The sequence below is a fragment of the Macaca mulatta genome, chromosome 19 (assembly GCF_049350105.2).
Source record: "Macaca mulatta isolate MMU2019108-1 chromosome 19, T2T-MMU8v2.0, whole genome shotgun sequence".
NCBI classification, from domain to species: Eukaryota; Metazoa; Chordata; class Mammalia; order Primates; family Cercopithecidae; genus Macaca; species Macaca mulatta.
The window spans coordinates 2796993-2823858 of record NC_133424.1 but is presented as its reverse complement, the minus strand read 5'-3'; the positions used below and the strand labels follow the sequence as shown (position 1 = coordinate 2823858).

The window sequence follows — 26866 nt, the reverse complement described above, 5'->3', positions numbered from 1 at the left end:
TGGTTGTACCAATTTATGATTCTTTCCTTTTTTTTTTTTTTTTCTGTCGCCAGGCAAGCTCCGCCTCCCAGGTTCACGCCATTCTCCTGCCTCAGCCTCCCTGAGTAGCTGGGACTACAGGCACCCACCACCATGCCCGGCTAATTTTTGGGGGATTTTTAGTAGAGATGGGGTTTCACCGTGTTAGCCAGGATGGTCTTGATCTCCTGACCTCGTGATCCGCCCGCCTCGGCCTCCCAAAGTGCTGGGATTACAGACATAAGCCACCGCGCCTGGACTTTTATTCCTTCTTTAAAAAAAAAGGTCTTAGACGCTGGGTGCAGTAGCTCACGCCTGAAATCCCAGCATTTTGGGAGGCCAAGGTGGGCGGATCACTTGAGGTCAGGGGTTTGAGACCAGCCTGGCCAACATGGTGAAACCCCGTCTCCTACCAAAAATAACAAAAATCAGCCAGGCATGGTGGCGCACACCTGTAATCCCAGCTACTCGGGAGGCTGTGGCAGGAGAATTGCTTGAGCCCGGGAGGCAGAGCTTGCAGTGGGCCGAGATGGCGCCACTGCACTCCAGCCTGGACAACAGAGCGAGACTCCATCTCCAAAAAAAAAAAAAGATCTGGCTATCCATACTGTTTTGCAACTTACTTTTTGCACTTATTGGATACTGGGTGTCCTTCCGCATCAGGGCCTGTGTCTCATTCTTCTTAAAACTGTGTGGCTGGGCTGTCCTGGATTACGCGAGGAGAAGTCTCCTCTGGATTGACAGGCTTTGGCTCAAGTTAAAGGCTTTTCTTTCTAGCCAGATGGGCTTGGAAATGATTCTGCAGGAAGTGTGTGTTCCCTGATCTGGCCTGCAGCCGGTGCTGGAATCCTTTTTTTTTTTTTTTTTTTTTTTTTTTTTGATGCGGAGTCTCGCTCTGTCGCCCAGGCTGGAAGTGCAGGGAGTGCAGTGGCTCGATCTCGGCTCATTGAAAGCTCCGCCTCCCGAGTTCACACCATTCTCCTGCCTCAGCCTCCCGAGTAGCTGGGACTATAGGTACCCGCCACCATGCCCGGCTAATTTTTTGTATTTTTAGTAGAGACGGGGTTTCACCGTGTTAGCCAGGCTGGTCTCGAACTCCCGACCTCTGGTGATCCACCCACCTCAGCCTCCCAAAGTGCTGGGATGACAGGCCTGTGCCACCGCGCCTGGCCTAGAGTCTTGGTTGTAGAGTTACTTACTACAGGAGTCAATTTCACATAGGTTTCTCTCCCTTTTCTTCCCCACAAATCCTGGGTTTTTTCTCTTAGGTCTTTTGGTTTTAATGCAGAGCTTATATTTAGCTTATTCGTTTTAAAAGTGTGTTAAAATAATGCACATATTTTTATCATTGCTATGTTTAATGTCACATTTCATTGACCATAGGTCCCACAGGAAAGGAGGGAGTTGTTACTGACTTCCTGTGTGGGGCTGGGGCCAGGGTCTCCCCCGGGTACTGAGTCATTCTCTGGGGTGGAGTGTCCTGGGCACTGCAGGGTGCTGAGCAATGTCCCTGGCCTCCACCCACTCCATGCCAGGAGCTCCCCCAAAACCTGACAATCACAGATGTCCCCAGACATCACCCAGCCTTGAGGGGCAGAATCCTCACTGTTTTCAGGCCTGTGGGAGCAGGGGGCAGGGTGGTCTGGCCCTGACTCTGCCCCCCAACACCCTCTGGGCCATGAGGCAAATGGGAGAAAAAAGGAAATGGTCGGGGGTGTGAACCACTCAAAGCATGGACAATTCCCACAGGGGACAAAGGGATGGGCTGAGCTGGGACACCTGGGCAGGGAGTCGCACCCTAAGTGCCCTGGAGAATCAAGACAGCCTGAGTCACCAGGCCAGCTCTCCTGGGCTGCAGATGCTGGTTTCAGAAGCGCTCAGCAGCTGAGGATCTCTGAGGATGCGGACTTGGCTGGGCTAAGATGAGTCGGGTGTCGGGGGCCCCAGAATCCCCTCAGAGTCCCCTCAGTGGAGTCCCTTGTAGATTACATCAGAGGGGAAGCTGCCAATCTAACTGAGGTCTTGCCCCAGGGCAGTTTTGTCCCCAGGGAACTTGGAAATGGTGGGGGGGTGCGTTTGTGTTTGTCACAACTAGAGGAGGGGGTGCCCCCGGCATGGCGTGGATGGAGGCCGGGAACATTGCTCAGCACCTGCAATGCCCAGGACACTCCACCCCAGAGAAGGATCCAGCCCTGAATGCCAAGTGGGGGACTGCATTAGTTATTTGGAAAAAGAAAATCAAGTCTGCTCCCTCCTCACACCAGACACCAGAATAAACTCCCAATATGGCAGACAGTATAAACCAGGGGACCCCAGCTCCTGGGATTCTCCTCCTCTCCCCATCATCATTCAGGGTGTGGATTTCAATGTGTGTAGCCTCCTGGGACCTCAGCAGAGCAGAGGATCATGGGCCGCAGAGTCTCTTGGGGGTCCGTGGAATCCCCTAACCCAAGGGGTGTCAATGGAGGGTGATTCTGCCCCCAGGGGACACTGGGCCAAGCCTGGGACATTTGTGTTTTTCTCATGACTGGGGGTGCTCCTGGCATGGAGTGGGTGGAGGCCAGGGACGCTGCTCAGCACCCTGTAGTGCCCAGGATGGCCCCTCCCCAGAGAGTGACCCACGCTGACGTCCACAGTGCAGAGACGCTGCCCTAGTGGCAGACACACCAGATTCAGAATTGAAGGATCTGAGTTCAAGCCCAGACTCGTACCTTTCACCTCGCACCCTCAGGCGGGGCAGCTGGCCTCAGCTTCTGGACGTGTAGCATGGGTGAGCCCCTCCCGCCAGCCAGGGAATGATGAGTTTCACAAGAGCAGGTCCTCCAGGGCCCCAGCAGATGCCAGGCCTGTTACTAATAACAGGAAAGGTCCATGATCACTTAGCAGGAATGAGAGCGTCCACTTTCTACCCACCCTGCCAGCCTCACAGGGCTGCAGCATGAACCCCCGTAGGGTTAGTTTATGAGTGCATAGGGAAGTGCTCCCCGGAAAGCAGGAGAAACACGGGTGGGCAGATACATGTTTGCACCTCTGACAACCCAGTCACTGTGTACTAACTAGTAATGCGGTTGGCAGTTTGTAAAAAGTACTCATTAAAGAGGGAGACAAGGGCTGGGTGCGGTGGCTCAAGCCTGTAATCCCAGCACTTTGGGAGGCCGAGACGGGTGGATCCAGCCACTGCACTCCAGCCTGGGTGACAGAGTGAGATTCCGTCTCAAAAAAAACAAATTAAAAAAAAATAAAGAGGGAGACAGCCAGGCTCAGTGGCTCACATCTATAATCCCAGCACTTTGGGAGGCCAAGGTGGAAGGACCACTTGAGGTCAGGAGTTTAAGACCAGCCTGCACAACATAGTAAGACCCCCGTCTCTACAAAAAATACAGAAATTGCCAGGCGCGGTGGCTCACGCCTGTAATCCCAGCACTTTGGGAGGCCGAGGTGGGCGGATCACGAAGTCAGGAGTTCGAGACCAGCCTGGCCAACACGGTGAAACCCCGTCTCTACTAAAAATACAAAAAAAAATTAGCGGCCGGGCGTGGTGGCTCACGCCTGTAATCCCAGCACTTTGGGAGGCCGAGGTGGGCGGATCACAAGGTCAGGAGATCGAGACCATGGTGAAACCCCGTCTCTACTAAAAATAGAAAAAATTAGCCGGGCGCAGGGGCGGGCGCCTGTAGTCCCAGCTACTCGGGAGGCTGAGGCAGGAGAATGGCGTGAACCCGGGAGGTGGAGCTTGCAGTGAGCCGAGATTGCGCCACTGCACTCCAGCCTGGGCGACAGAGCGAGACTCCGTCTCAAAAAAAAAAAAAAAAAAAAAATTAGCTGGGTGTGGTGGTGGGCGCCTGTAGTCCCAGCTTACTCAGGAGGCTGAGGCAGAAGAATCCTTGAACTCGGGAGGCAGAGGTTGCAGTGAGCCAAGATCGTGCCACTGCACTCCAGCCTGGGCAACAGAGCGAGACTCCATCTCAAAAAAGAAAAAAGAAAAAAAAAAAATACAAAAATTAGCCAGGCGCACACCCAGTAGTCCCAGCTACTCAGGAGACTGAGGTGGGAGGATTGCTTGAGCCCCGGAGGTTGAGGCTAGAGTGGGCTATGATTGTGCCACTGCACTCCAGCCTGGGTGACAGAGCAAGACTTTGTCTCAAAAAATAAATAAATAAAGCAAACAAGAACAGTCAGGTCCCTGGCTCTGCCACTCAAGCTTTTTCCCCCTCGGCACTGTGGACATTCAAGGCGGATTGTCCTCTGGGGTGGGGTGTCCTGGGCACTGCAGGGCACTGGGCAGCATCCCTGGCCACCACCCACTCTGTGGCAGGAGCATCCCCCAGTTATGACAACCACAAATGCCCCCAGACATCACCCAGTATCCCCCGGGGTGCAGAATCGCCCCCCAGCTGAGACCCCCACTGCATCTGGGTGTGGCTGAGAGCTCTTCACAGTGGCCACGAGGAGGGAGACTGGGGTGGGCCCCTGGCTCCTACTGGGCGGGCTCAGAGCATGGCTCCTGCCTCACCGTTCAGACTGAAGCCATCCAGGAGACCAAGAAGGCGGTGCCAAGTCGGTGGTGCCCCGTCAAGCCCAGACCCTGTGGCCCCGGCAGTAAAAGTTCCGTGAAAGGAGTGTGGCCCTGGGTTTGGATGGGAGCTTGGGGCGTTCCTCCATGTGGCTTCCTCTTTCTGACACTTGGGCTCTTGTTTCTTGAAACCTTGGGCTGGGTCCTCTGAAGCAGGCACCACAGGTGTCCGTGATGTCTCATCACTGTAACTGTCCCCTAGGTGACATGATCTTAGCTTTGTTTTGAGACAGGGTCTCACTGTGTCCCCCAGGCTGCAGTGCAGTGGCACAATCATGGCTCACTGCAGCCTCGACCTCCTGGGCTCAGGCGATCCTCCCACCTCCGCCTCCCAAGTAGCTGGGACTATACAGGCACATCCACCATGCCTGGCTAATTTCTAAGTATTTTTTGCAGAGACGGGGTCTCATTCTGTTGCCCAGGCTGGTCTTGAGCTCCTGGCCTCAAGCAGTGCTCCTGCCTTGGCCTCCCAAAGTGCTGCGATTGCAGGCGTGAGCCATTGCACCCGGACAGGATTTCTTTTAGGGCTGATGAAAGTGTTCTGGAATTAGATAAAGGTAGTGGTTGCGCAACTCCAAACATGCCAGGAGTCACGTAACTGTACTCCTGAACTGTAACCGAAAAGGTTAAAATGTGTGGTATGTGAGTCAAATGTCAATCTAAAAACAGAAGAAAAGATGATCAGGAGAATTAGGACAGTATGCTAACCCCTTGATAACACCTGGCGCGGAGTGGCCTGGACAGGCCTTACTTCCTGCCTGCCTGCTTTCCCACAAGAGAAGTCAGAGATGCAGTAGGTACAGTGGCTCACACCTGTACTCCCTGCATTTTGGGAGGCTGAGGTGGGAGGATCGCTTGACTCCAGAAGCTCGAGACCAGCCCCCTGGGCAAAACAGCAAGACCCCATCTCTACAAAAATACAAAAATTATTCAGGTGTGGTGGTGTGTGCGCCTGTGGTTCCACCTACTCCAGAGGCTGAGGTGGGAGGATCACTTGAGCCTGGGAGGTCAAGGCTGCAGTGAGCTACAGTTGTGCTACTGCACCCCAGCCTGGGCAACAGAGCAAGACCCTGTCTCTAAAACACAAAAATGTAAACCAGACAGAAACACAAAACACTGACAGGATGCACGCCTGGGTGATGAGGGAAGACACGGCCATCCTCCAGCAGGAGTGAGGGTGGCCTTCCAGCACCAGGAGCAGTTGTAGCATTTAAAAGTAAACACTCAGGCCGGGCACACTGGCTTACGCCTATAATCCCAGCACTTTGAGAGGCTGAGGCTAGAGGATCACTGGAGGTCAGGAGTTCGAGACCAGTGTGCTCAACATGGTAAAACTCCATCTCTACTAAAAATACAAAAATTAGCTGGAAATCGTTTGAACCGTGGAGGTGGAGGTTGCAGTGAGCCAAGATCGTGCCACTGCACTCCAGCCTGGGCTACAGAGCAAGACTCCATCTCAAAAATAAAAGTGGCTGAGTGCGGTGGTTCACGTGTGTAATCCCAGCACTTCGGGAGGCCGAGGCGGGTGGATCACCTGAGGTCAGGAGTTCGAGACCAGCCTGGCCAACATGGTGAAACCGAGTTTCTACTAAAAATACAAAAATTAGCCAGGTGTGGTGGCATGCGCCTGTTATCCCAGCTACTCGGGAGGCTGACGCAGGATAATCGCTTGAACCTGGGAGGTGGAGCTTGCGGTGAGCCGAGATTGCGCCGCTGCACTCCAGCCTGGGCAACAAGAGTGACACTTCACCTCAAAAAAATAAAAATAAAAATAAAAAAGTAAATAAAAATAAACACTCAGAGCCCGGGTGTGTTGGCTCACGCCTATAATCTCAACACTTCGGAAGTCCAAGGCGGGTGGATCACTTGAGGTCAGGAGTTCAAGTCCAGCCTGGTGGCCGGGTACAGTGGCTCACGCCTGTAATCCCAGCACTTTGGGAGGCTGAGGTGGGTGGATTACAAGGTCAGGAGATCGAGACCATCCTGGCTAACTCGGTGAAACCCCGTCTCTACTAAAAATACAAAAAATTAGCCGGGCATGGGGGCGGGCGCCTGTAGTCCCAGCTACTAGGTAGGCTGAGGCAGGAGAATGGCGTGAACCCGGGAGGCGGAGCTTGCAGTAAGCTGAGATCGCACCACTGCACTCCAGCCTGGGCGACAGAGCGAGACTCCGTCTCAAAAAAGTAACAGTAAAAATAAAAAATAAGTACTCAAATTTTGGAAGGTGACTCTGGGACGCTGCTTTTTTTTTTTTTTTTTTTTGAGACAGAGTCTCGCTCTGTCGCCCAGGCTGGAGTGCAGTGGCGCGATCTCAGCTCACTGCAAGCTCCGCCTCCTGGGTTCACGCCATTCTCCGGCCTCAGCCTCCTGAGTAGCTGGGACTACAGGCGCCCGCCCCCATGCCCGGCTAATTTTTTGTATTTTTTAGTAGAGACGGGGTTTCACCACGTTAGCCAGGATAGTTTCTATCTCCTGACCTCGTGATCCGGCCTCCCAAAGTGCTGGGATTACCGGCGTGAGCCGCCACGCCCGGCCGACGCTGTCTTTTTTAACAGGACAGATTCTGGACTGGGAGCATCTTCCAGCCAAGTATCAGGGCTGCCAGGCCGGGAGCCAGTGTTGTGCACTGACCTAGAACATAGGGAACTGACGTCTCTGCTCAGGGCTTGTCTCTCAGACGCCTCCTGTGCTTTGGGGCAGCAGTCCCCGAGGCAGTGACAGGATGTGGAAACCTCCGGAAGGAAGTGGGTGACTGGTCTGTGAGCTGCTGCACCTTGGCGGGGGAGGGGTCATACCAGTTGGTTGCTTAGAGAAACTGTGTTGTTTTTTTTTTTTAAAAAAAAAAAAAAAAAGTGTTGCAGCAGGGGAATTTGTCATCTCACCTTTCATTTCTCTAGAAGTTTCCAAGGATCACTTGTGCCTCGTCCGTGGGAAGACCAGGGCAGCCGAGAAGGCCTTGGTGTGGAATTCTGGGAGCTGATTCCTGCCTTGTCTTCCCCACACTGTCCCTGGAGAAATCTGAGAAGAGCAGAGCAGAGGGAGCCCCAGACACAGTAACCGGCCCCCAGCCTCAGGGGACAACGAGGGCGGGAGGCAGGGTCCTGAGGCCGTCCTGGCCTTTCTTGGGGAAAAAACCCCTTTCTGTGGCCGATCACCCCTTCGCCAAGGAGCCTGTGTTTGTTCCTGATAGAAAACGGTTTGCTTAGGCCGGGCACAGTGGCTCGTGTCTGTAATCCCAGCACTTCAGGAGGCTGAGGCGGGAGGATTGCTTGAGGCCAGGAATTTGAGAGCAGCCTGGGCAACATGGCGAAACCCCTGTCTCTATAAAAAAAAGAAAATTAGGCCGGGTATGGTGGCTCACGCCTGTAATCCCAGCACTTTGGGAGGCTGAGGCGGGCAGATCACGAGGTAAAGAGTTTGAGACCAATCTGGCCAGCATGGTGAAACCCCGTCTCTACTAAAAGTACAAAAATTAGCTGGGTGCGGTGCCGGGCGCCTGTAATCCCAGCTACTGGGGAGGCTGTGGCAGGAGAATCGCTTGAACCCGGGAGGCGGAGGTTGCAGTGAGCCGAGATCGTGCCACTGCACTCCAGCCTGGGCAACAGAGCAAGACCCTGTCTCAAAAAAAATAAAAAGGAAAAAGAAAACCATTTGCTGTGACGGGAACTCTGCCCGTCCACAGGGCTCTTCAGAAGATGTTAACTTCCACTTAAAATCCCGCACCTGTTTTTTTTTTTTTTCTTTTTTCTTTTTTTTTTAACGGAGTCTCACTCTGTTATTCGGGCTGGAGTAGTGCAGTGGCATGATCTCAGCTCACTGCAGCCTCCGCCTCCCTGGGTTCAAGCGATTCTCCTGTCTCAGCCTCCTGAGTAGCTGTGATTATAGGCACACGCCACCACACCCAGCTAGTGTTTTGTATTTTCAGTGGAGATGGGGTGTCACCATGTTGGCCAGGCTGGTCTCAAACTCCCGACCTCAACTGATCCACCCACCTTGGCCTCCCTAAGTGCAGGGATTAGAGGCATGAGCCCCTTTGCCCCGCACCCGTCACCTTCTGAAAGGAGACAGACATGCCGAGAGGGAGTTTACAAACTCTTCGGGCTGCCCTGTCTTGTTTTCTGGAACTAACTGTCTTTGGCATGAGTCTGGTAGAGAAGTGTAAAGGGATATAGAAAAAGAGAAGCCTCGGCCAGGCATGGTGGCTCACGCCTGTAATCCCAGCACTTTGGGAAGCCGAGGCAGTAGGAGGAGAGGCTTTGGGAAGCCGAGGCAGAACTCACTTGAGACCAGGAGTTCGAGACCAGCCTGGGCAGCGTCGTGAGACCCTATCTCTACAAACAGTTTTAAAAAGCCAAGCGGGGGCCTGTGGGAACAGCCACTTTCTCCCTGAGACGCAGCCCGGGTAGGCGTCTCCTCCTGTGGCTGCAGTCAGCCCAGGGCTGCCATACACTGCTGGAAGGCCCCGCCTGCCCAACCAGGTGGCATGGTTGGAAGCTGAGCCCCCAAATTGGCACGGGAGACCCTGAAATCCCCAAAGGGTAGCACCGGGCCGTGGCGGGTTGGGTTTTGCTCTGTGCTGTGATTTCTGCTGGTGTTGGGAAGTCGGCTGTGAGTCGGCCCAGGCGTGAAGTGGAAATGGGGAGGAGGGAGGCGAGTGGGCCTGGCTGGGTGGACGGGGATGCGCTCGCCTGCGCGGTTTCCTCTCTGGTAAAGTGAGGCCTGCACTCGCCCCATCTAGACAGGCGTGTGGGGACGGAGGTGATTGATCCCCGGTGCGGAGGAGCATCTCGCTCCGCGCCAGGTGGGCCGTGGCCTGGAGGTGGCCGCCGTTTTCCCTTCTCCGGAGGGGATTCATTGATCTTGTGCTGCAGGCGGTGTGGCCTGAGGGCAGGTGTGGTTTGCAGAGCTCATCACCGGGGCAGGTGCAGGCCTCTGGGGTGCTGAGCCATCAATGGGGAAGGGCCTCAGGTCCCCACCAATGGCTCCCACCTGCTCAGCCCCAGCATGGATGCGTCCTGGGCTCCCCAGCCCCAGGGGGATACCGTAAGCACAGAGGTGGCCTCTTTGAATCAGGCGCTTCCCAGGGAGGGTCTGAGACTCGGCTGTGGGATCGCTCCTTCCTTGGGAAGTGGGCGGGGGTGGCCAGGCACAGTGGCTCACGCCAGTGATCCTGGCACCTTGAGAAGCTAAGGTAGAAGGATCGCTTGAGTCCAGGAGTTCTCAAGACCAGCCTAGCAACAGAGTGAGATCCTGTCTCTACAAAAAAAAAATTAACTGGTGGTGAAAAAATTATAAAATATTATGGCAGTGAGTGCCCGTGCTCCCAGCTACTCAGGAGGCTGAGGCAAGAGGATCCCTTGAGCTAGGAGGTCCAGGCTGAAGTGTGAGCCGTGATCCCGCCACTGCACTCCAACCTGGGCAGCAGAGCAAGAACCTCTCTAAAAATAGAAGCAAGCAGGGGGGTACCTGTGTGCTCACCCTGGGGTTGTGCCCCCCAGCAAAACCAGGACGGGTCAGCAGCCCCTGGACTCGGAGCATCCACGTGGCTCTGCTGGGCAGTGGAGGGGCCCCATGGTGGAGCAGCACTGGCCCGGGAAGCGTGTGTCACTAGGTTCGTGATCAGACGGCTGCCCGCGTCCCCGAGAGTTGCTGAATTCAGGGAGTTGTGGGGCAGAAACAGCAGTGGCTTCACCCACAGAAGCCAGGGTTCGAGCCCCGGCCGATCCACCCACTAGCTGTGTGGTGTGAGACACGGCTGTAGAGTCAGTCATAATCTTCTGAGCCACGATCTCACCAGAGCGATCTAATCTTAACCCCAAGGGACACTGGGTGATGTCTGGGGACATCTGTGGTTGTCGCAACTGAGGGTGCTCCCGGCAGGGAGTGGGTGGAGGCCAGGGACGCTGCTCAGCACCCTGCAGTGCCCAGGACGGCCCCACCTCAGAGAACGATCCGACCCCGATGTCCACAGAGCCAGCGGGTAGAGGCCTGGTTGTCTGGGCCCTGGTTTTCTCATCTGTGAAGTGGAGATGGGGTTTTTGTCCCAGGAAAATGAAAAGTGTAAGTTCCTAGTTGGGTGTTAACCCTGGTGGCAGGAAGTCACGATGGTGGCTAAGGGCCCCAGGTTGGCGCTGGGGAAGTTCAGGCCTTTCTGGTCACCGCAGAGTGTGTGGGACCCGAGTCCTCCTGCCACCTGTGCCCAGGCTGCCCTGAGCAGTGCCCCCAGCCGGTCCTCACCAGGTGTTCCCTTGTGACCAACCATTGACCCTGTACCTTCTTATGGTGCAGACTCTGTTGTCACTGTGTTCACAGTGGACACCGTGTTTTGTTTTGTTTTGCTTTGTTTTGAGGCAGAGTCTTGTTCTGTCGCCCAGGCTGGAGTGCAGTTGCATGATCTCAGCTCACTGCAGCCTCTGCCTCCCAGGTTCAAGCAATTCTCCTGCCTCGTCCTCCCAAGTAGCTGGGATTACAGGTGCACGCCACCACGCCTGGGTAATATTTGTATTTTTAGTAGAGACAGGGTTTCACCGTGTTGGCCAGGCTGATCTTGAATTCCCAACCTCAGCTGATCCGCCCACTTCAGCCTCCCAAAGTGCTGGGACTACAGGCGTGAGCCACCGCACCCAGCCTCTAACTTGCTTTTCTTCCAAACAATGCAGCATCTCTTCCCCCGACGCCCAGGCCCTGTGAGCATTTGGGTCCAGATCATTCTCTGGTGGGGGCCGTTCTGTTGTCTGTTGGGGGGTACCCTAACCGTAAGCCCTGGGGCCTCTGGAAGGATCCATCTCTGCTCACGCCTTGTTTTTATTTTATTTTATTTTATTTTTTATTTTTTTTTTGAGACGGAGTCTCGCTCTGCCGCCCAGGCTGGAGTGCAGTGGCCGGATCTCGGCTCACTGCAAGCTCCGCCTCCCGGGTTCACGCCATTCTCCTGCCTCAGCCTCCCGAGTAGCTGGGACTACAGGCGCCCGCCACCGCGCCCGGCTAGTTTTTTGTATTTTTTAGTAGAGACGGGGTTTCACCGTGTTAGCCAGGATGGTCTCGATCTCCTGACCTCGTGATCCGCCCATCTCGGCCTCCCAAAGTGCTGGGATTACAGGCTTGAGCCACCGCGCCCGGCCTGTTTTTATTTTTTATTTTTTGAGACAGAGTCTTATTCTGTGCCCAGGCAGTGGTATGAACGTGGCTCACTGCAGCCTCGAACTCTCAGGGTCAAACGGTCCTCCCAGGACCTCCTAGGCATGCACCACTACACCCAGCTAATTTTAAAATAATTTTTTTTTTTTTTTTTTTTTTTTTGAGAGGGAGTCTCGCTCTGCCGCCCAGGCTGGAGTGCAGTGGCCGGATCTCAGCTCACTGCAAGCTCCGCCTCCCGGGTTCCCGCCATTCTCCTGCCTCAGCCTCCCGAGTAGCTGGGACTACAGGCGCCCGCCACCGCGCCCGGCTAGTTTTTTGTATTTTTTTTAGTAGAGACGGGGTTTCACTGTGTTAGCCAGGATGGTCTCGATCTCCTGACCTCGTGATTCGCCCGTCTCGGCCTCCCAAAGTGCTGGGATTACAGGCTTGAGCCACCGCGCCCGGCCTTTTTTTTTTTTTTTTTTTTTTGAGACGGAGTCTCGCTCTGTCACCCAGGCTGGAGTGCGGTGGCTGGATCTCAGCTCACTGCAAGCTCCGCCTCCCGGGTTCACGCCATTCTCCTGCCTCAGCCTCCCGAGTAGCTGGGACTACAGGCGCCCGCCACCTCGCCCGGCTAGTTTTTTGTATTTTTTAGTAGAGACGGGGTTTCACTGTGTTAGCCAGGATGGTCTCGATCTCCTGACCTCGTGATCCGCCCGTCTCGGCCTCCCAAAGTGCTGGGATTACAGGCATGAGCCACCGCGCCCGGCCTTAAAATTTTTTTGTAGAGACGAGGCCTCGCCATGTTGCTCAGGCTGACCTCAAACTCCTGGACGCAAACCATCTACCCACCTCACCCTCTCAAACCTCACACTCCTGGATGCAAACCATCTACCCCCCTCACCCTCTCAAACCTCACACTCCTGGACGCAAACCATCTACCCCCCTCACTCTCTCAAAGTCCTTACAGGCGTTACAGGCGTGAGCCACTGTGCTTGGCCTGTCCACACCTTAAATTTAACCCTACAGGATCCAGTACCAACAGCTGGGAGCTTCCCCGTGATACATGGGTGTTGTTTTCAGCCCGAAATTTGTGGTGATTTTTGATGGCAACCCCAGGACACTCTCCCAGTCATGCATCGTGAGGAATGAGACGCAAGACAGGACTTGGTCACAAGTAACAGCAACACGGCCGGGCGCGGTGGCGCACGCCTGTAGTCCCAGCACTTTGGAGGCCAAGGTGGTGGATCAGATGAGGTCAGGAGTTTGAGACCAGCCTGGCCAGCACGGTGAAACCCCATCTCTACTAAAAACACAAAAATAAGCCGGGCGTGGTGGCAAGTGCCGATAGTCCCAGCTACTTGGGAGGCTGAGGCAGGAGAATTGCTTCAACCCGGGAGGCAGAGGCGGCAGTGAGCCGAGACCGTGCCACTGCACTCCAGCCTGGGTGACAGAGCAAGACTCTGCCTCAAAAAAAAAAATGAGGTGGGGTTGGGACGTGCTAGAACATAATGAATGTGTGTTTATTTCTTGGGAGCGTTGCGTGGAGCCCAGTGGGCCTGGGCATGCGTGGGCCTCACTCCCTCTTCCCTCTCTGACTCCCCCTTCTGCTGGGTCCTCTTCATGCTGTGGTGAGGACCCCTGCCCTGCCCAGTGCCCTGCGTGGGCCTTGCCCCAAGTGTCACAGTCAAGTCTGCCAGTCCAGGAGATGCACCCAGCAGAGCAGGGTGGGGTCTGCGTCCACTCTGGGCCTGCCACGGTGCCGGCGTCCTGGTAGTGACAACAGTGTTGGCAGTGACAGGCCCTGCGTGCTGAGTGTGAACCTGGCACATGCGCGGTGTGTGATCCAGGTCGTCCCTCCGCCCTGTGCGGGATGGACTCTGTCTCTCTCCCCTGAGGATTCTCAGGGGAGTCGGCGGATGCCAGGGCCCCACGCCAGAGCAACCCCCAGGTGTCTTACAAGTCACCACTCAGGTGTGCGTGAGACTTGGGCTGGCGCCTGGAAGTTTCCTCATTTATACGGTGCCTTGAGGTGGACAGCTGCCCCTGGAATCACCCAGCATCTCGCCATGTGATCCAACATGGAAGGGGGTCTTTGCAGATGAAATCAAGCAAAGAGGGATCACACCAATCGCAGGGGTCTCTGGGTTTTTTTTTGAGACGGAGTCTCGTTCTGTCACGCAGGCTGGAGTGCAGTGGCCGGATCTCAGCTCACTGCAAGCTCCGCCTCCCGGTTTTAGGCCATTCTCCTGCCTCAGCCTCCCGAGTAGCTGGAACTACAGGCGCCCGCCACCTCGCCCAGCTAGTTTTTTGTATTTTTTAGTAGAGACGGGGTTTCACCGTGTTAGCCAGGATGGTCTCGATCTCCTGACCTCGTGGTCCGCCCGTCTCGGCCTCCCAAAGTGCTGGGATTACAGGCTTGAGCCACCGCGCCCGGCCTCGCAGGGGTCTCTGACCCAGTGACCAGTGACTTGGGCACAGCGGACAACGCTGCCATGACGGAGATTCATTCTGTCAGCTCTGGCGCCGCACGTCCGCGACGAAGGTGTGGGCGGGGCTGGGTCCCTCTGAGGCCGAGGGGCATCTGCCAGGCTTCTCTCTGCTCCTGGCAGTGGCCAGCATCGTGGGCCCTTCGCTTGTGGAAGCATCATCCCCTGTATCCGCCTCCGTCCTCATGGAGCCGTCTCCCCCATATCCGCCTCCGTCCTCACACAGCCGTCTCCCCCGTATCCGCCTCGCTCATAAGGACGTTTGTCTCTGACTGTAGGGCCACCCAGGTCATCCAAGATGACATCCCTCAAGACCTTTTTCCACCTAGGCTGCCATGCACAGGTGCGGGCATTGGGGCGTGGCTTCCTTTGTGGAGGCCACAGTCCGGCCTGCATAGTCCCCTATAACCGGCATCTTAGCCTGCCCCCACACTCAAGCCCCAGAGTGCCAGGTAGCAGCAAGTCCAGGCCCCAGCCAGGCATCAGCACCGGGGAAGATGCGGCCACTGCGGGCTCTTGGGGCCCGGCTCTCTGCACCTTCTGCTGTGAGCCAGTCAGGCCTCGCCATGTGCAGTTCTGTTCTGTCCACTGAGGAGGTGGCCCCCTTTGGGTGAAACTCCTTAAAGTCAGAAGTCCAGGGGATGTTTTGAACCCTGCCACTAGGGGCTGGGTGCAGTGGCTCAGGCCTGTAAGCCCAGCATTTTGGGGGGCAGAGGTGGGAGGATCGTATGAGCCCAGGAGTTGGAGACCATCCTGGGCAACATAGAGAAACCCCGTTTCTACTAAAAGAAAATTGCCCAGGTGTGGTGGTGTGTGTCTGTGTCTCGGCTAGTCAGGAGGCTGAGGTGGGAGGATCTCTTGGGCCTGGGAGGCAGAGGTTGCAGTGAGCCATGATGGCACCACTGCACTCCAGCCGGGGCAACAGAGCGAGACCCTGTCTCAGAAAATAAAACAAACAAAAAAATCCTGCCGCTTGTGCCGTCAGCACAAGTTTCTGGGAAATTCTGTCGCCTCCAGCAGGTCGTGATTCCCCTGTGTATTTCAGGTCCACGGGAGAGCTGTGGAGCTTGGTGAGTGTTTCGTGGCCTCTCGGTTTGGTCGGCACCCCCAGCCGCTGGCCCAGGACCCCTCTGCAGAAGCATTCCAGGAGAGCAGGCGTCACCAAGATGTCCAACCCCTTCCTGAAGCAAGTCTTCAACAAGGACAAGACATTCCGCCCCAAGCGCAAGTTCGAGCCGGGCACCCAGCGCTTCGAGCTGCACAAGAAGGCGCAGGCGTCGCTGAACGCCGGGCTGGACCTGCGGCTGGCCGTGCAGCTGCCCCCGGGCGAGGACCTGAACGACTGGGTGGCCGTTCACGTGGTGGACTTCTTTAACCGCGTCAACCTCATCTACGGCACCATCAGCGACGGCTGCACGGAGCAGTCCTGCCCCATCATGTCGGGGGGCCCCAAGTACGAGTACCGCTGGCAGGACGAGCATAAGTTCCGGAAGCCCACGGCGCTCTCCGCCCCCAGGTACATGGACCTGCTGATGGACTGGATCGAGGCGCAAATCAACAACGAGGACCTCTTCCCCACCAACGTGGGTGAGTCAGTGGTGGGCAGGGGCTCGGGGATACACAGCCTTCCGGAAAAGTCAGGGAGGCCAAGCACAGTGGCTCACACCCGTAATGCCAGCGCTTTGGGAGGCCGAGCCCAGGGATCACTTGAGCCCAGGAGTTTGAGCTCAGCCTGGGCAACATAGCAAAATTCCATCTCTACGAAAAATTTTAAAAATTAGCCAAGCATGGTGGTGCACACCTGTGGTTGCAGCTACTCGGGAGGCTAAAGTGGGAGGATTGCTTGAGGCTAGGAGGTTGAGGCCGCAGTAAACTATGATCGTGCCACTGCACTCCAGCCTGGGCGACAGATCAAGACCCTGTCTCAAAAAAAAAAAAAGAGATTCCATTTCTGAATCTTCTCCTAAGTCGGGCTGCGCTTAGTAGCCCCGCTTCACCCCAAATCGCTCCTGGTGACTCCTGTCTCCTTCACCCCAAAGCAGAGAAGGGCGGGATCAGCATTAGGCCTGGAGTCCTTCGCAGAGGAGACAAGTACCCCTGCCAGCGCTGGGCCCAGTGTTCTCAGTGGTTTCAGAATCACTGCCATGGAACCCCTGGGCCCACCAGGATCATCACCCTTTGGTGGGACCTTCCGCCCAGCTCGATGTGTAATGCTCTGTGTGGCTCTCGGGGCACCCCGTAAACGTGGGTTTGTGGGTGATCATTGGGGCACGTCCCTCCAGAGTACAGCAGACCTTTCTTTTCTTTTTCTTTTTTTTTTTTTTTTGAGACAGTGTCTCACTCTGTCACTCAGACTAGAGTGCAGTGGCACCATCTCAGTTCACTTCAACCTCTGCCTCCCAGGTTCAAGCGATTCTCCTGCCTCAGCCTCCTGAGTAGCTGGGATTACAGGTGTGAGCCACCACACCCGGCTAATTTTTTTTATTTTTCAGTAAAGATGGGGTTTCTCCATGTTGGCCGGGCTGGTCTCGAATTCCTGACCTCAAGTGATCTGCCTGCCTCGGCCTCCCAAAGTGCTGGGATTACAGGCGTGAGCCACCAGCCCCCGGTCTGCCGGCAATTTCTGTCTGGAAGCCCCTTGTCACATCCAGGAGCAAAGGGTTCTGGACATGGACTTGACCTGAGTTCGTGGACCCGCCCCACCCCTCTCCCTGCAGGCACGCCGTTCCCCAAGAACTTCTTGCAGACGGTGCGGAAGATCCTGTCGCGGCTGTTCCGCGTGTTCGTGCACGTCTACATCCACCACTTTGACCGCATCGCGCAGATGGGCTCCGAGGCCCACGTGAACACCTGCTACAAGCACTTCTACTACTTCGTCAAGGAGTTCGGCCTCATCGACACCAAGGAGCTGGAGCCACTGGTGCGCGGGCTTGGGGCTGAGGGCTTGGGGTTACGGTGGGGCTGGCGGCCTGTGGCAGAGGCACCCTTCCGGGGCCAGGACCCTGACTGCCCGCGGTCGGCCCAGCAGCTGGCGGCCCCGGCTCTCCCTGGGTCACAGCTCCGGGCCCTAGAGTTGGGTCCCGGGTACCCTGCTGATGGGACAGGTGGTGAGGTAGCCGGGAGGGATCCCGCGTTCTCCCGCGGAGCAAATCTGGGCGGCAGTAGCCGGGAGGGATCCCGCGTTCTCCCGCGGAGCAAATCCGGGCGGCAGCAGCCGGGAGGGATCCCGCGTTCTCCCGCGGAGCAAATCCGGGCGGCAGTAGCCGGGAGGGATCCTGCGTTTTCCCATGGAACAAATCCGGGCGGTAGGTGCAGTTTCCTCCGCGCCAGCCCCGCCTCCTGCTCGCTCCGCCTTCACAGTCCAGAGCTCAGGTGTCCCAGAGCGCAGCTCAGTGTCCCTTATGAAAGGGATAGGAGCCGGCGCAGACTCCACCCTAACTTTGTTTGTTTGGGTTTGTTTTGAGACCTAGTCTCACTGTCGCCCAGGCTGGAGTGCAGTGGTACGATTTTGGCTCACTGAAGCCTCCGCCTCCCGGGTTCAAGTGATTCTCCTGCCTCAGCCTCCCAAGTAGCTGGGATTACAGGCGCCTGCCACCACGCCCAGCTAATTTTTTGTGTTTTTAGGAGAGACGAGGTTTCACCGTGTTAGCCAGGATGGTCTTGATGGATGTCCTGACCTCGTGATCCGCCCGCCTCGGCCTCTCAAAGTGCTGGGATTACAGGCGGGAGCCACCGTGCCTGGCTTTTTTTTTTTTTTTTGGAGCTGGAGTCTCCCTCTGTCACCCAGCCTGGAGTGCAGTGGTGTGATCTTGGCTCACTGCAACCCCCACCTCCTGGGTTCCAGCAAGTCTCCCCCTCAGCTTCCCAAGTAGCTGGGATTATAGGCACGTGCCACCACGCCATGCTAATTTTTGTGTTTTTAGTAGAAACCGGGTTTCACCATGTTGGCCAAGCTGGTCTCGAACTCCTGAACTCAGGTGGTCTGCCTGCCTCGGCCTCCCAAAGTGCTGGAATGACAGACGAGAGCCAGCGCACCTGGCCTAGACTCCACCTGACTTCCGCAGCCAGCCTGGCGCCTCTGCGCCCACCCTTGCTTGTCTGCTTTCCACGCTACCAGGTTTTATCTAGAGACGAACCCAGGGACCAGATTCCTCAGTGTGGAGTCCACGTCCCTGAAGCCAATGTGGCTTCTTGAAATTGGGGCCCACATTTGTGACTCGGTGATGGGGACCAGCAGTGGAGTGGGTGCCCGTGATTCAGGGCCTGGCCCTGGAACCTGCCCAGGGGCTGCTCTGTTCCCAGGTTGTGGAGCATTGTATGGATGTGGTGGCCCTGATATGAGAGCGGGACCCCACCAGCCTCCCAGTGGCTGGGACCACAGCCACCACGCCTGGCTGATTTTTTATTGTGTTTCGAGATGGGGTCTCACTATGATGCCCAGGTTGTTCTCAAACCCATGGATGCAAGCAGTCCTCCCGCCTTGGTCTCCCAAGGGGTTAAGATGACAGGTGGGAGCCATCACTCTCTTACAACTTTAAAAAATGGTTAAAAATGGACGGACGAGGTGGCTCCCACCTGTAATCCCAACCCTTTGGGAGGCCAAAGAGGGAGGATCACTCGAGCTCAGAAGTTTGAGAACAGCCTGGGCAACATAGTGAAACATCTTCTCTATAAAAAACAAAAAAATTATCCAGGCACAGTAGTGCACGCCTGTGGTCCCAGCTACTCAGGGGGCTGAGACAGGAGAATCGCTTGAGCCTGGGAGGTCGAGGCTGTAGTAAGTCGAGATTGTGTCACTGTACTCCAGCCTAGGTGACAGCCAGTAACCTGTCTCAAAAAAAAAAAAAAAGATTAAGGCCGGGCACAGTGGCTCACGCCTGTAATCCCAGCACTTTGGAATGCCAAGGCAGGCAAATCATGAGGTCCAGAGTTCAAGACCAGCCTGGCCAATGTGGTGAAACCCCGTCTCTACCAAAAATACAAAAAATTAGCTGGGCGTGGTAGTGGCGGGCACCTGTAATCCCAGCTACTCAGGAGGCTGAGGCAGGAAAATCGCTTGAACCCAGGAGGTGGAGGTTGCAGTGAGCCAAGATCACGCCATTGCACTCCAGCCTGGGCGACAGAGCAAGACTCTGTCTCGGGAAAAAAAAAAAAAAAAATTAGCCAGGCTTGGTGGTGGGCACTTGTGATCCCAGCTACTCAGGAGGCTGAGGCAGGAGAATTGTTTGAACCCAGGAGGTGAAGGTTGCAGTGAGCCAAGATTGCGCACAGCACTCCAGCCTGAATGACAGCATGAAACTCCATCTCGGAAAAAAAAAAAAGATTAAAAACATCTTCATGGCCGGGCGCGGTGGCTCAAGCCTGTAATCCCTGCACTTTGGGAGGCCGAGGCGGGCGGATCACGAGGTCAGGAGATCGAGACCATCCTGGCTAACACGGTGAAACCCCTTCTCTACTAAAATACAAAAAAAAAAAAAAAATTAGCCGGGCGCGGTGGCGGGCGCCTGTAGTCCCAGCTACTCGGGAGGCTGAGGCAGGAGAATGGTGCGAACCCGGGAGGCGGAGCTTGCAGTGAGCCGAGATCGCGCCACTGCTCTCCAGCCTGGGCGACAGAGTGAAGACTCCGCCTCAAAAAAAAAAAAAAAAAAATCTTCACATAACTTCCTCATTTTTGTGTATCCCCTTTCAGGCTTTGCTACCGGTAAACATGTTGCTAAATTTAAAATTAATAGTTGCATACTGGGTGGGTCTAAAGGTAGTAGTGGGGTCTTCTCTTTTTTCTTTGTTTTTCTTTTCTTTTTCTTTTTTTCTGTATTCTAGAACTTTCCTTCCAGTGTCCTAGTCTGTATAAGACAGGGGTCAGCAAACTGCAGCCCCCGGCTGGCTTTCTGTTTTTGTAAATAAAGTTTGTAGGGTTTTGTTTTGTTTTTGTTTTTGAGACAGGGTCTCGCTCTGTCGCCCAGGCTGGAGTGTAGTGGTGCGATCTCAGCCACTGCAACCTCCACCTCACAGGTTTCAAGTGATTCTCCTCCCTCAGCCTCCTGAGTAGCTGGGGCTACAGGTGACCACCACCACGATTGGCTAATTTTTTGTATTTTTAGTAGGGATGGGGTTTCACCATGTCAGCCAGGATAGTCTCTATCTCCTGACTTCGTGATCTGCCCACCTCGGCCTCCCAAAGTTGTTTTTTTCTCTTTTGAGACAGAGTCTCGCACTGTCACCCAGGCTGGAGTGCAGTGGCGCTATATTGGCTCATGGCAACCTCCACCTCCCAGGTTCAAGCGATTCTCCTCCCTCGGCCTCCCAAGTAGCTGAGATTACAGGCGCCCGCCACCATGCGTGGCTAATTTCTGTATTTTTAGTAGAGATGGGGTTTCACCGTGTCATCCAGGCTGGTCTCAAACTCCTCACCTCAGGTGATCTGCCTTCCTGTGCCTCCCAAACTGCTGGCATTACAGGCATGAGCCACCATGCCTGGCTGTAAATAAAGTTTTATTGGCAGCGAGGTACACTCATGAGGTTACCAGTTGTCTGAGGTGGCTTTTGAGGTACAAGACAGAGTTGAGCCATCATGACAGGGACCGTCTGGCCCACAGATCTGAAAATGTTGACTCTGGCCTCAAGGGGTAGCTTGCTGCCCCTGGTCCCAGGTGTGCGATTGCCTGTATGGTTTTTGTTGTTTGGGGGTTCAGGGAAGCCCCCAGCTGCCATCCCTCCGCCTGTGCGTCTCCGTGTGTCTGCTGTTCACATCACCCCTTTTGGGAGTGTCTGGTGGGAGCTGATGTCCTGCTTGCTCTTAACAGAAAGAAATGACCGCCCGTATGTGCCACTAAGAGCCCCGCGGACCCCCCGGTGCCCGAACCGCCACTGGGGCCTCAGAGACTTGGAGGAGGATGCTCTGGAACCATCATCACGCTTCTCTCCAGCCTGAGCATCTCAGGGAGCCCAGGGGCTGGGCCGCTGAGCAGGTGTTGGTCCTCAGGAGCTCCAGCCCTGGACGGCAGACGCCTTCCTCACCGTCTCGAGCCTCAGTCTCCCATCTGGGACCGAACGTGAACTGTGTAATTCTGTGTGTTACTAGCAACCGGAAAAGCCCACTGTGTTTTTTAAACCACTTCCACTTTCCAGGAGGCTGGACGGCTTCCAGGGTCACTCCCCGCCCTGGGTGGCTCCCCGGCTCCTGGAACTTCTGCCCCAACCCTCGTCCCCACCTGATCCTGCCTCCACCTCACTGGGGAGCCCCCGGGGCTGCTATGGCCACAGCCCTGCCTGGGCCTGTCTCTCAGAGGCACCCAGCTTGCTCAGCCTCCTACATGTCTCCTGTTGGGGAGGCAAGAGGCTGAGGGGCTTCCGAGCCCCTGAGGGCGGACATCTCCTGCCACAGGCCTTTACTCTGCGCTCTCCACCGGCAGCCGCTGGTGTCCCTTCACACAGAGGCACGACCTGGACCCGGGCATCCTCTTTCCTCCCTCCCCAATCTCTTCCATTTTCCTACAGATTTTTTTTTTTTACAAACTAGAGACAGGGGTCTCGCAGAACTCCTGGCCTCAAGTGATCCTCCCACCTCGGCCTCCCAAAGTGCTTGGATCACAGGTGTGAGCCACCGCACCGCAGCCCTCTCTCTTACCCCGTGCACGCTGCTTCCTCAGTTCTTCCGAAACATTCAGCTGAAACATTCAGGGCTTCCTGGACTCCTGGGAGCCCACGTCCTGCACCCCGGCTGCTGACTCATTTCCTAAGGGCCCCTTTGTGTATCATAAAGGGTTTGATTTTTATAGTCACATTTACAACCATCTTGAGATATTTTTTTTTACTTTTTTTTTTTTTTTTTTAATGGCGTCTCCCTCTGTCGTCCAGACTGGAGTCCAATGGCACGCTCTCGGCTCACTGCAACCTCCACCTCCTGGGTTCAAGTGATTCTTCTGCCTCAGCCTCCCGAGTAGCTGGGATTACAGGCGCCTGCCACCATGCCCAGCTAATTATTGTATTTTTGTTTATTTGTTTGTTTCTGTTTTTGAGACAGTCTCGCCCTGTCGCCCAGGCTGGAGTGCAGTGGTGCAATCTCCACTCACTGCAAGCTCTGCCTCCCAGGTTCACGCCATTCTCCTGCCTCAGCCTCCCAAGTAGCTGGGACTACAGGTGTGCGCCACCAGGCCCGGCTAATTTTTTGTATTTTTAGTAGAGACGGGGTTTCACCGTGTTAGCCAGGATAGTCTTGATATCCTGACCTCGTGATCTTCCCGTCTTGGCCTCCCAAAGTGCTGGGATGACAGGTGTGAGCCACCACGCCCAGCCTAATTACTGTATTTTTAGTAGAGATGAGGTTTCACCATGTTGGCCAGGCTGGTCTGAAAACTCCTGACTTCAGGTGATCCGCCCACCTTGTCCTCCAAAAGTGCTGGGATTACAGGCATGAGCCACTGCACCCGGCCTGAAGAATTTTTAAATCAATAACATAGTGAGCCCTCTGCCTCCTCGGCATGATGTCCTCTTTCCTTCTGACCAACCCAGGCAGGACTCTTCTGTGCCTGACGCCTCTCCCCCGGTCTGGAATCTTCCAGTTCTTCTAGAATTGGCCTTTCGCAGATGCTGCAGACTTCCAGTTGAACCCCTTTTTCTGTGTGGCCCCTGGGGCTGCAGGACCAAAATCCATGAGCTCTGTGTCCCCTAGACCCTTGGAAGGTGAGAGCAGGGCACTGAGCAAAGGCAGCCACCTCCTCTCCCTGACTGAACCCCCGCCACCCTACTCCTCACCAGAATTGTCAGTGGCCTTTCACGACGGTGGCCCTTCCCGTCTGAGCCCTGCATTGTCCCAGACCACACAGAAGTCTGGTCACCTCTGGGTGCCTGGGATGGTCACCGAAGAGAAGGACGCTGTCCCCGTCTCTCCTGGCTTCTGCCAGAAAATCGAACAAGTGCAATTAACACTGTCACCGCCGAAGCCTGAAGCTCCCAGGACTCGTCCTTGATCCAGAAACCACTGGGTCCGGCTCTTGGAGCCCCCAGGAGAGGGACCTCCCAGCCGAGCCCTCGAAGGACTCCATGAAACCAGGATCTGCTTGATGGAATGTATCCCCTTGTACCTGCAAGATGAAGGCCAGACACCCACACCTGTGTCTCCCCCAGGGCTCAGGATGTCCCAGCAGCCCCGCTATGCAGCTTCCCAGGTGGGTTTGGGAGGTGGGAGCAGGGACCATCCCTGTCCCCTTCACCCTCACTCCATCCACCCCAGAGACCACCCTCCCCCAGCCAGATACGGAATAAAACTACAGACGCAGACGTCGGAATAAATGGTGTCGTTTTGGTGCCCATGGCGGCTGGTGCTCACTTCCCTTTTCCTGCCATTATTAACAGGGTGCCCTATCCCAGGGGTGAGCTTCAGGTCTTGGGGCTGAGAAATTTTTTTTTTTTTTTTTTTTTTTTTTGAGACGGAGTCTCGCTCTGTCGCCCAGGCTGGAGTGCAGTGGCGTGATCTCGGCTCACTGCAAGTGCCACCTCCCTGGTTCATACCATTCTCCTGCCTCAGCCTCCCAAGTAGCTGGGACTACAGGCACCTGCCACTGCGCCCAGCTAATTTTATTTTATTTTTTAATTTTTTAATTTTTTTTTTTTTTTTTTTTGAGACAGGGTCTTACTCTGTGGCCCAGGCTGGAGTGCAGTGGTGCAATCATAGCCCACTGCAGCTTCAACCTCCAAGGCTCAAACAATCCTCCTGCCTCAGCCTCCCAAGTAGCTGGGACCACAGCTACATTACCACGCCCAGCTAATGTTCTTTATTCTTCTTCTTTTTTATTTATTTATTTTTTTTGTAGTCTGGGCGCAGTGGTTCACGCCTGTCATCCAGCAGTTTGGGAGGTCACGGCAGGCAGATCACTTGAGGTCAGGAGTTTGAGACCAGACTGTCCAACATAGTGAAACCCCATTTCTACTAAAAATACAAAAAAGTGGCCAGGAGCAGTGGCTCATGCCTGTAGTCCCAGCACTTTGGGAGGCCGAGGCGGGCGGATCACGAGGTCAGGAGTTCAAGACCAGCCTGACCACCATGGTGAAACCCCGTTTCTACTAAAAATACAAAAATTAGCCAGGCGTGGTGGCGCGCCTGTAACCCCAGCTACTTGGGAGAGTGAGGCAGCAGAATCACTTGAACCCGGGAGGTGGAGGTTGCAGTGAGTGGGGATGATACCACTGCTCTCCAGCCTGGGTGACACAGCGAGACTCCGTCTCAAATAAAGCAAAATTAATTTTTTTTCTAGAGACAGAGTCTCGCTCTCTTGCCCAGGCTGGTCTCAGACTCTACTCCCCAAGTGATCCTCCCGCCTCAGCCTTCCTGAGGTGCTGGGATCACAGGCAGGAGCCACCACGCCTGTACTAAAAATGCAAAAAAATTAGCCAGGCACAGTGGCAGGTGCCTGTAATCCCAGCTACTGGGAGACTGAGGCAGGAGAATTGCTTAAACCCAGGTGGTGGAGGTTTCAGTGAGCCAAGATCGCACCACTGCACTCCGGCCTGGATGACAGAGCAAGACCCTGTCTTAAAAAAAAAAAAAAAGAAAAGAAAATGAAGCAGTAAAGTTTTTACCATGTGCCGAGGAACAGATTTCAGAGGGAAAAGACCGAAGGGGTGACCTCCAGGCCAGCCCATTACTACCTAGCTCCTATGGCCTTGGACAAATTAACATACACTAAAACTTTTTATTTACTTATTTATTTCATTTTTAAATTTCTTTTTATTTTATTTTATTATTATTATTTTTTTGAGACAGTCTTGCTGTTGCCCAGACTGTAGTGCAGTGGCCTGATCTCAGCTCACTGCAACCTCCACCTCGCAGGTTCAAGCAATTCTCCTGCCTCAGCCTTCCGAGGAATTGGGACTACAGGCGCCCGCCACCACGCCTGGCTAATTTTTTTTTTTTTTTTTTTTTGAGACGGAGTCTTGCTCTGTCGCCCAGGCTGGAGTGCAGTGGCGTGATCTCCGCTCACTGCAAGCTCTCCCACCTCCCGGGTTCACGCCATTCTCCTGCCTCAGCCTCCCAAGAAGCTGGAACTACGGGCGCCCGCCACCACGCCCGGCTAATTTTTTTGTATTTTTAGTAGAGACGGGGTTTCATCATAATGGCCGGGCTGGTCTCAAACTGCTGACCTCAGGCAACCCTCTTGCCTCGGCCTCCCAAAGTACTGGGATTACAAGCGTGCGCCACCACGCCCGGCCCTAATTTTTGTATTTTTAGTACAGACAGGATTTCACCATGTTGGCCAGGCTGGTCTCAAACTCCTGGCCTCAAGGGATCCTCCAGCCTCAGCCTCCCAAAGTGCTGGGATTGCAGGCGTGAACCACTGTGCCCGGCTGCTTTTTGTTTTCTTTATGTGAAAAATGTGGGCATTGGGTGAGTGAGTCTCTGGGGTCCCTTCCAATGTGAAACGTTGTGGGTCCGGGGCCTAACGGAAGACCAGCTTTGGCTCACGATTTGGTATTTTGCGCCTCAGGGAGGGGCCGACCCGGGACCCACAGGGTGAAACCTCAGCCCTGTGCCCCTCAGGCTGTGCTGCCACACCTCGTCCCTAGAGGGCACCGTGGCGCTAGGAAGGGAGGGGCTCCTGTTAGGCAGAGCTGGGGATTGGGAACCGCCTTCCAGAGAGGCTGCTGTTTACTAGGTTGTTTGTTTGTTTGGAGACGGAATTTCACTCTTGCTTCCCAGGCTGGAGTGCAATGGCGCGATCTTGGCTCACTGCAACCTCCGCCTCCTGGGTTCAAGCAATTCTCCTGCCTCAGCCTCCCTAGCAGCTGCGATTATAGGCATGTGCCACCATGCCCAGCTAATTTTTGTATTTGTTTTTGTTTTTGTTTTTTTGAGATGGAGTCCCTCTCTGTCACCCAGGCTGGAGTGCAGTGGTGCCATGTCAGCTCACCGTCACCTCCGCCTCCCGGGTTCAAGCGATTCTCCTGCCTCAGCCTCCCGAGTAGCTGGGATTACAGGCATCCACCACCACGCCCAGCAAATTTTTGTATTTTTAGTAGAGACGGGGTTTCACCATATTGGCCAGGCTGGTCTCGAACTCCTGACCTCAGGTTATCCCACCACCTCGGCCTCCCGAAGTGCTGGGATTATAGGTGTGAGCCACCACACCCAGCCAAGATTCACCATTTCTAAATTTAAAATTGGCTGGGTGCAGTGGCTCACACCTGTAATCCCAGCACTTTGGAGGCCAAGGCAGCAGGATCACTTGAGCTCAGGAGTTTGAGACCAGCCTGGGCATCATGGCAAGACCTCATCTCTACTAAAAATAAAAATAAATTAGCCGGGTGTGGTGGTGCATGCCTGTAGTCCCAGCTACTTGGGAGGCTGAGGCAGGAGGATCACTTAAGCCTCCAAAGTTGAGGCTGCCGTGAGCCATGATTGTGCCACTATATTTCAGCCTGGGCAACAGAGCAAGACCCTGTATCAAAAAAAAACAATTTGAAATTCAGTGGTGCTGTGTACAGTATATTCACAAAGTGATGCAAATATCACTGCTGTCAAATTCAAAACCATTCCATCACCCCAAAGGGAACGCCGTCCCCATCAGCACTCACTCCCATCCCCTCCCCAGCCCCTGACAAACACATCCACCCTCCATCTCTGTGGGTTGCACTATTCTGGGCATTTCTTATCTGTACATTTCTTTCCAAGGTA

The 26866-nt window shown here is 55.0% G+C and overlaps 1 protein-coding gene and 2 long non-coding RNA genes across 46 annotated transcripts in view; 2 read left to right on the top strand and 1 right to left on the bottom strand.

The window, feature by feature from the left end:
- Positions 1–23487, top strand: part of LOC144336972 (uncharacterized) — a 102762-nt gene extending 79275 nt beyond the window's left edge. The window contains exons 1-3 of one of the 4 annotated variants that reach the window (XR_013409519.1): positions 868–940; positions 11470–11713; positions 22634–23487. This is a non-coding gene — a long non-coding RNA (uncharacterized LOC144336972). Of the gene's footprint in view, positions 1–867; positions 941–11392; positions 11714–22633 lie in introns of those variants that run through there. The other 3 variants (XR_013409520.1, XR_013409521.1, XR_013409518.1) reach the window with 3 other exon arrangements.
- Positions 1–23487, top strand: part of MOB3A (MOB kinase activator 3A) — a 28013-nt gene extending 4526 nt beyond the window's left edge. For 4 of the 41 annotated variants that reach the window (XR_013409504.1, XR_013409505.1, XR_013409503.1 and 1 more), the window contains exons 2-6: positions 7489–7644; positions 15242–15783; positions 16914–17116; positions 21000–21789; positions 22607–23487. Coding sequence is in view for 15 of the 41 variants with exons in the window: in XM_077979123.1 (XP_077835249.1) it covers positions 15363–15783; positions 16914–17659 (1167 nt within the window). In the remaining 26 variants the exon portion in view is untranslated. Of the gene's footprint in view, positions 1–7488; positions 7645–15241; positions 15784–16913; positions 18270–18918; positions 19046–19222; positions 19487–19723; positions 20140–20999 lie in introns of those variants that run through there. The other 37 variants (XM_015122404.3, XM_077979134.1, XM_015122403.3 and 34 more) reach the window with 32 other exon arrangements.
- LOC144336986 (uncharacterized) lies at positions 22000–25867 on the bottom strand. Its single transcript, XR_013409538.1, has 2 exons — positions 25372–25867; positions 22000–23734 (listed from the first exon to the last, which is right to left on the bottom strand). It is a non-coding gene; the product is annotated as an uncharacterized LOC144336986 (long non-coding RNA).
- Between the last annotated feature and the right edge of the window lie 999 nt (positions 25868–26866).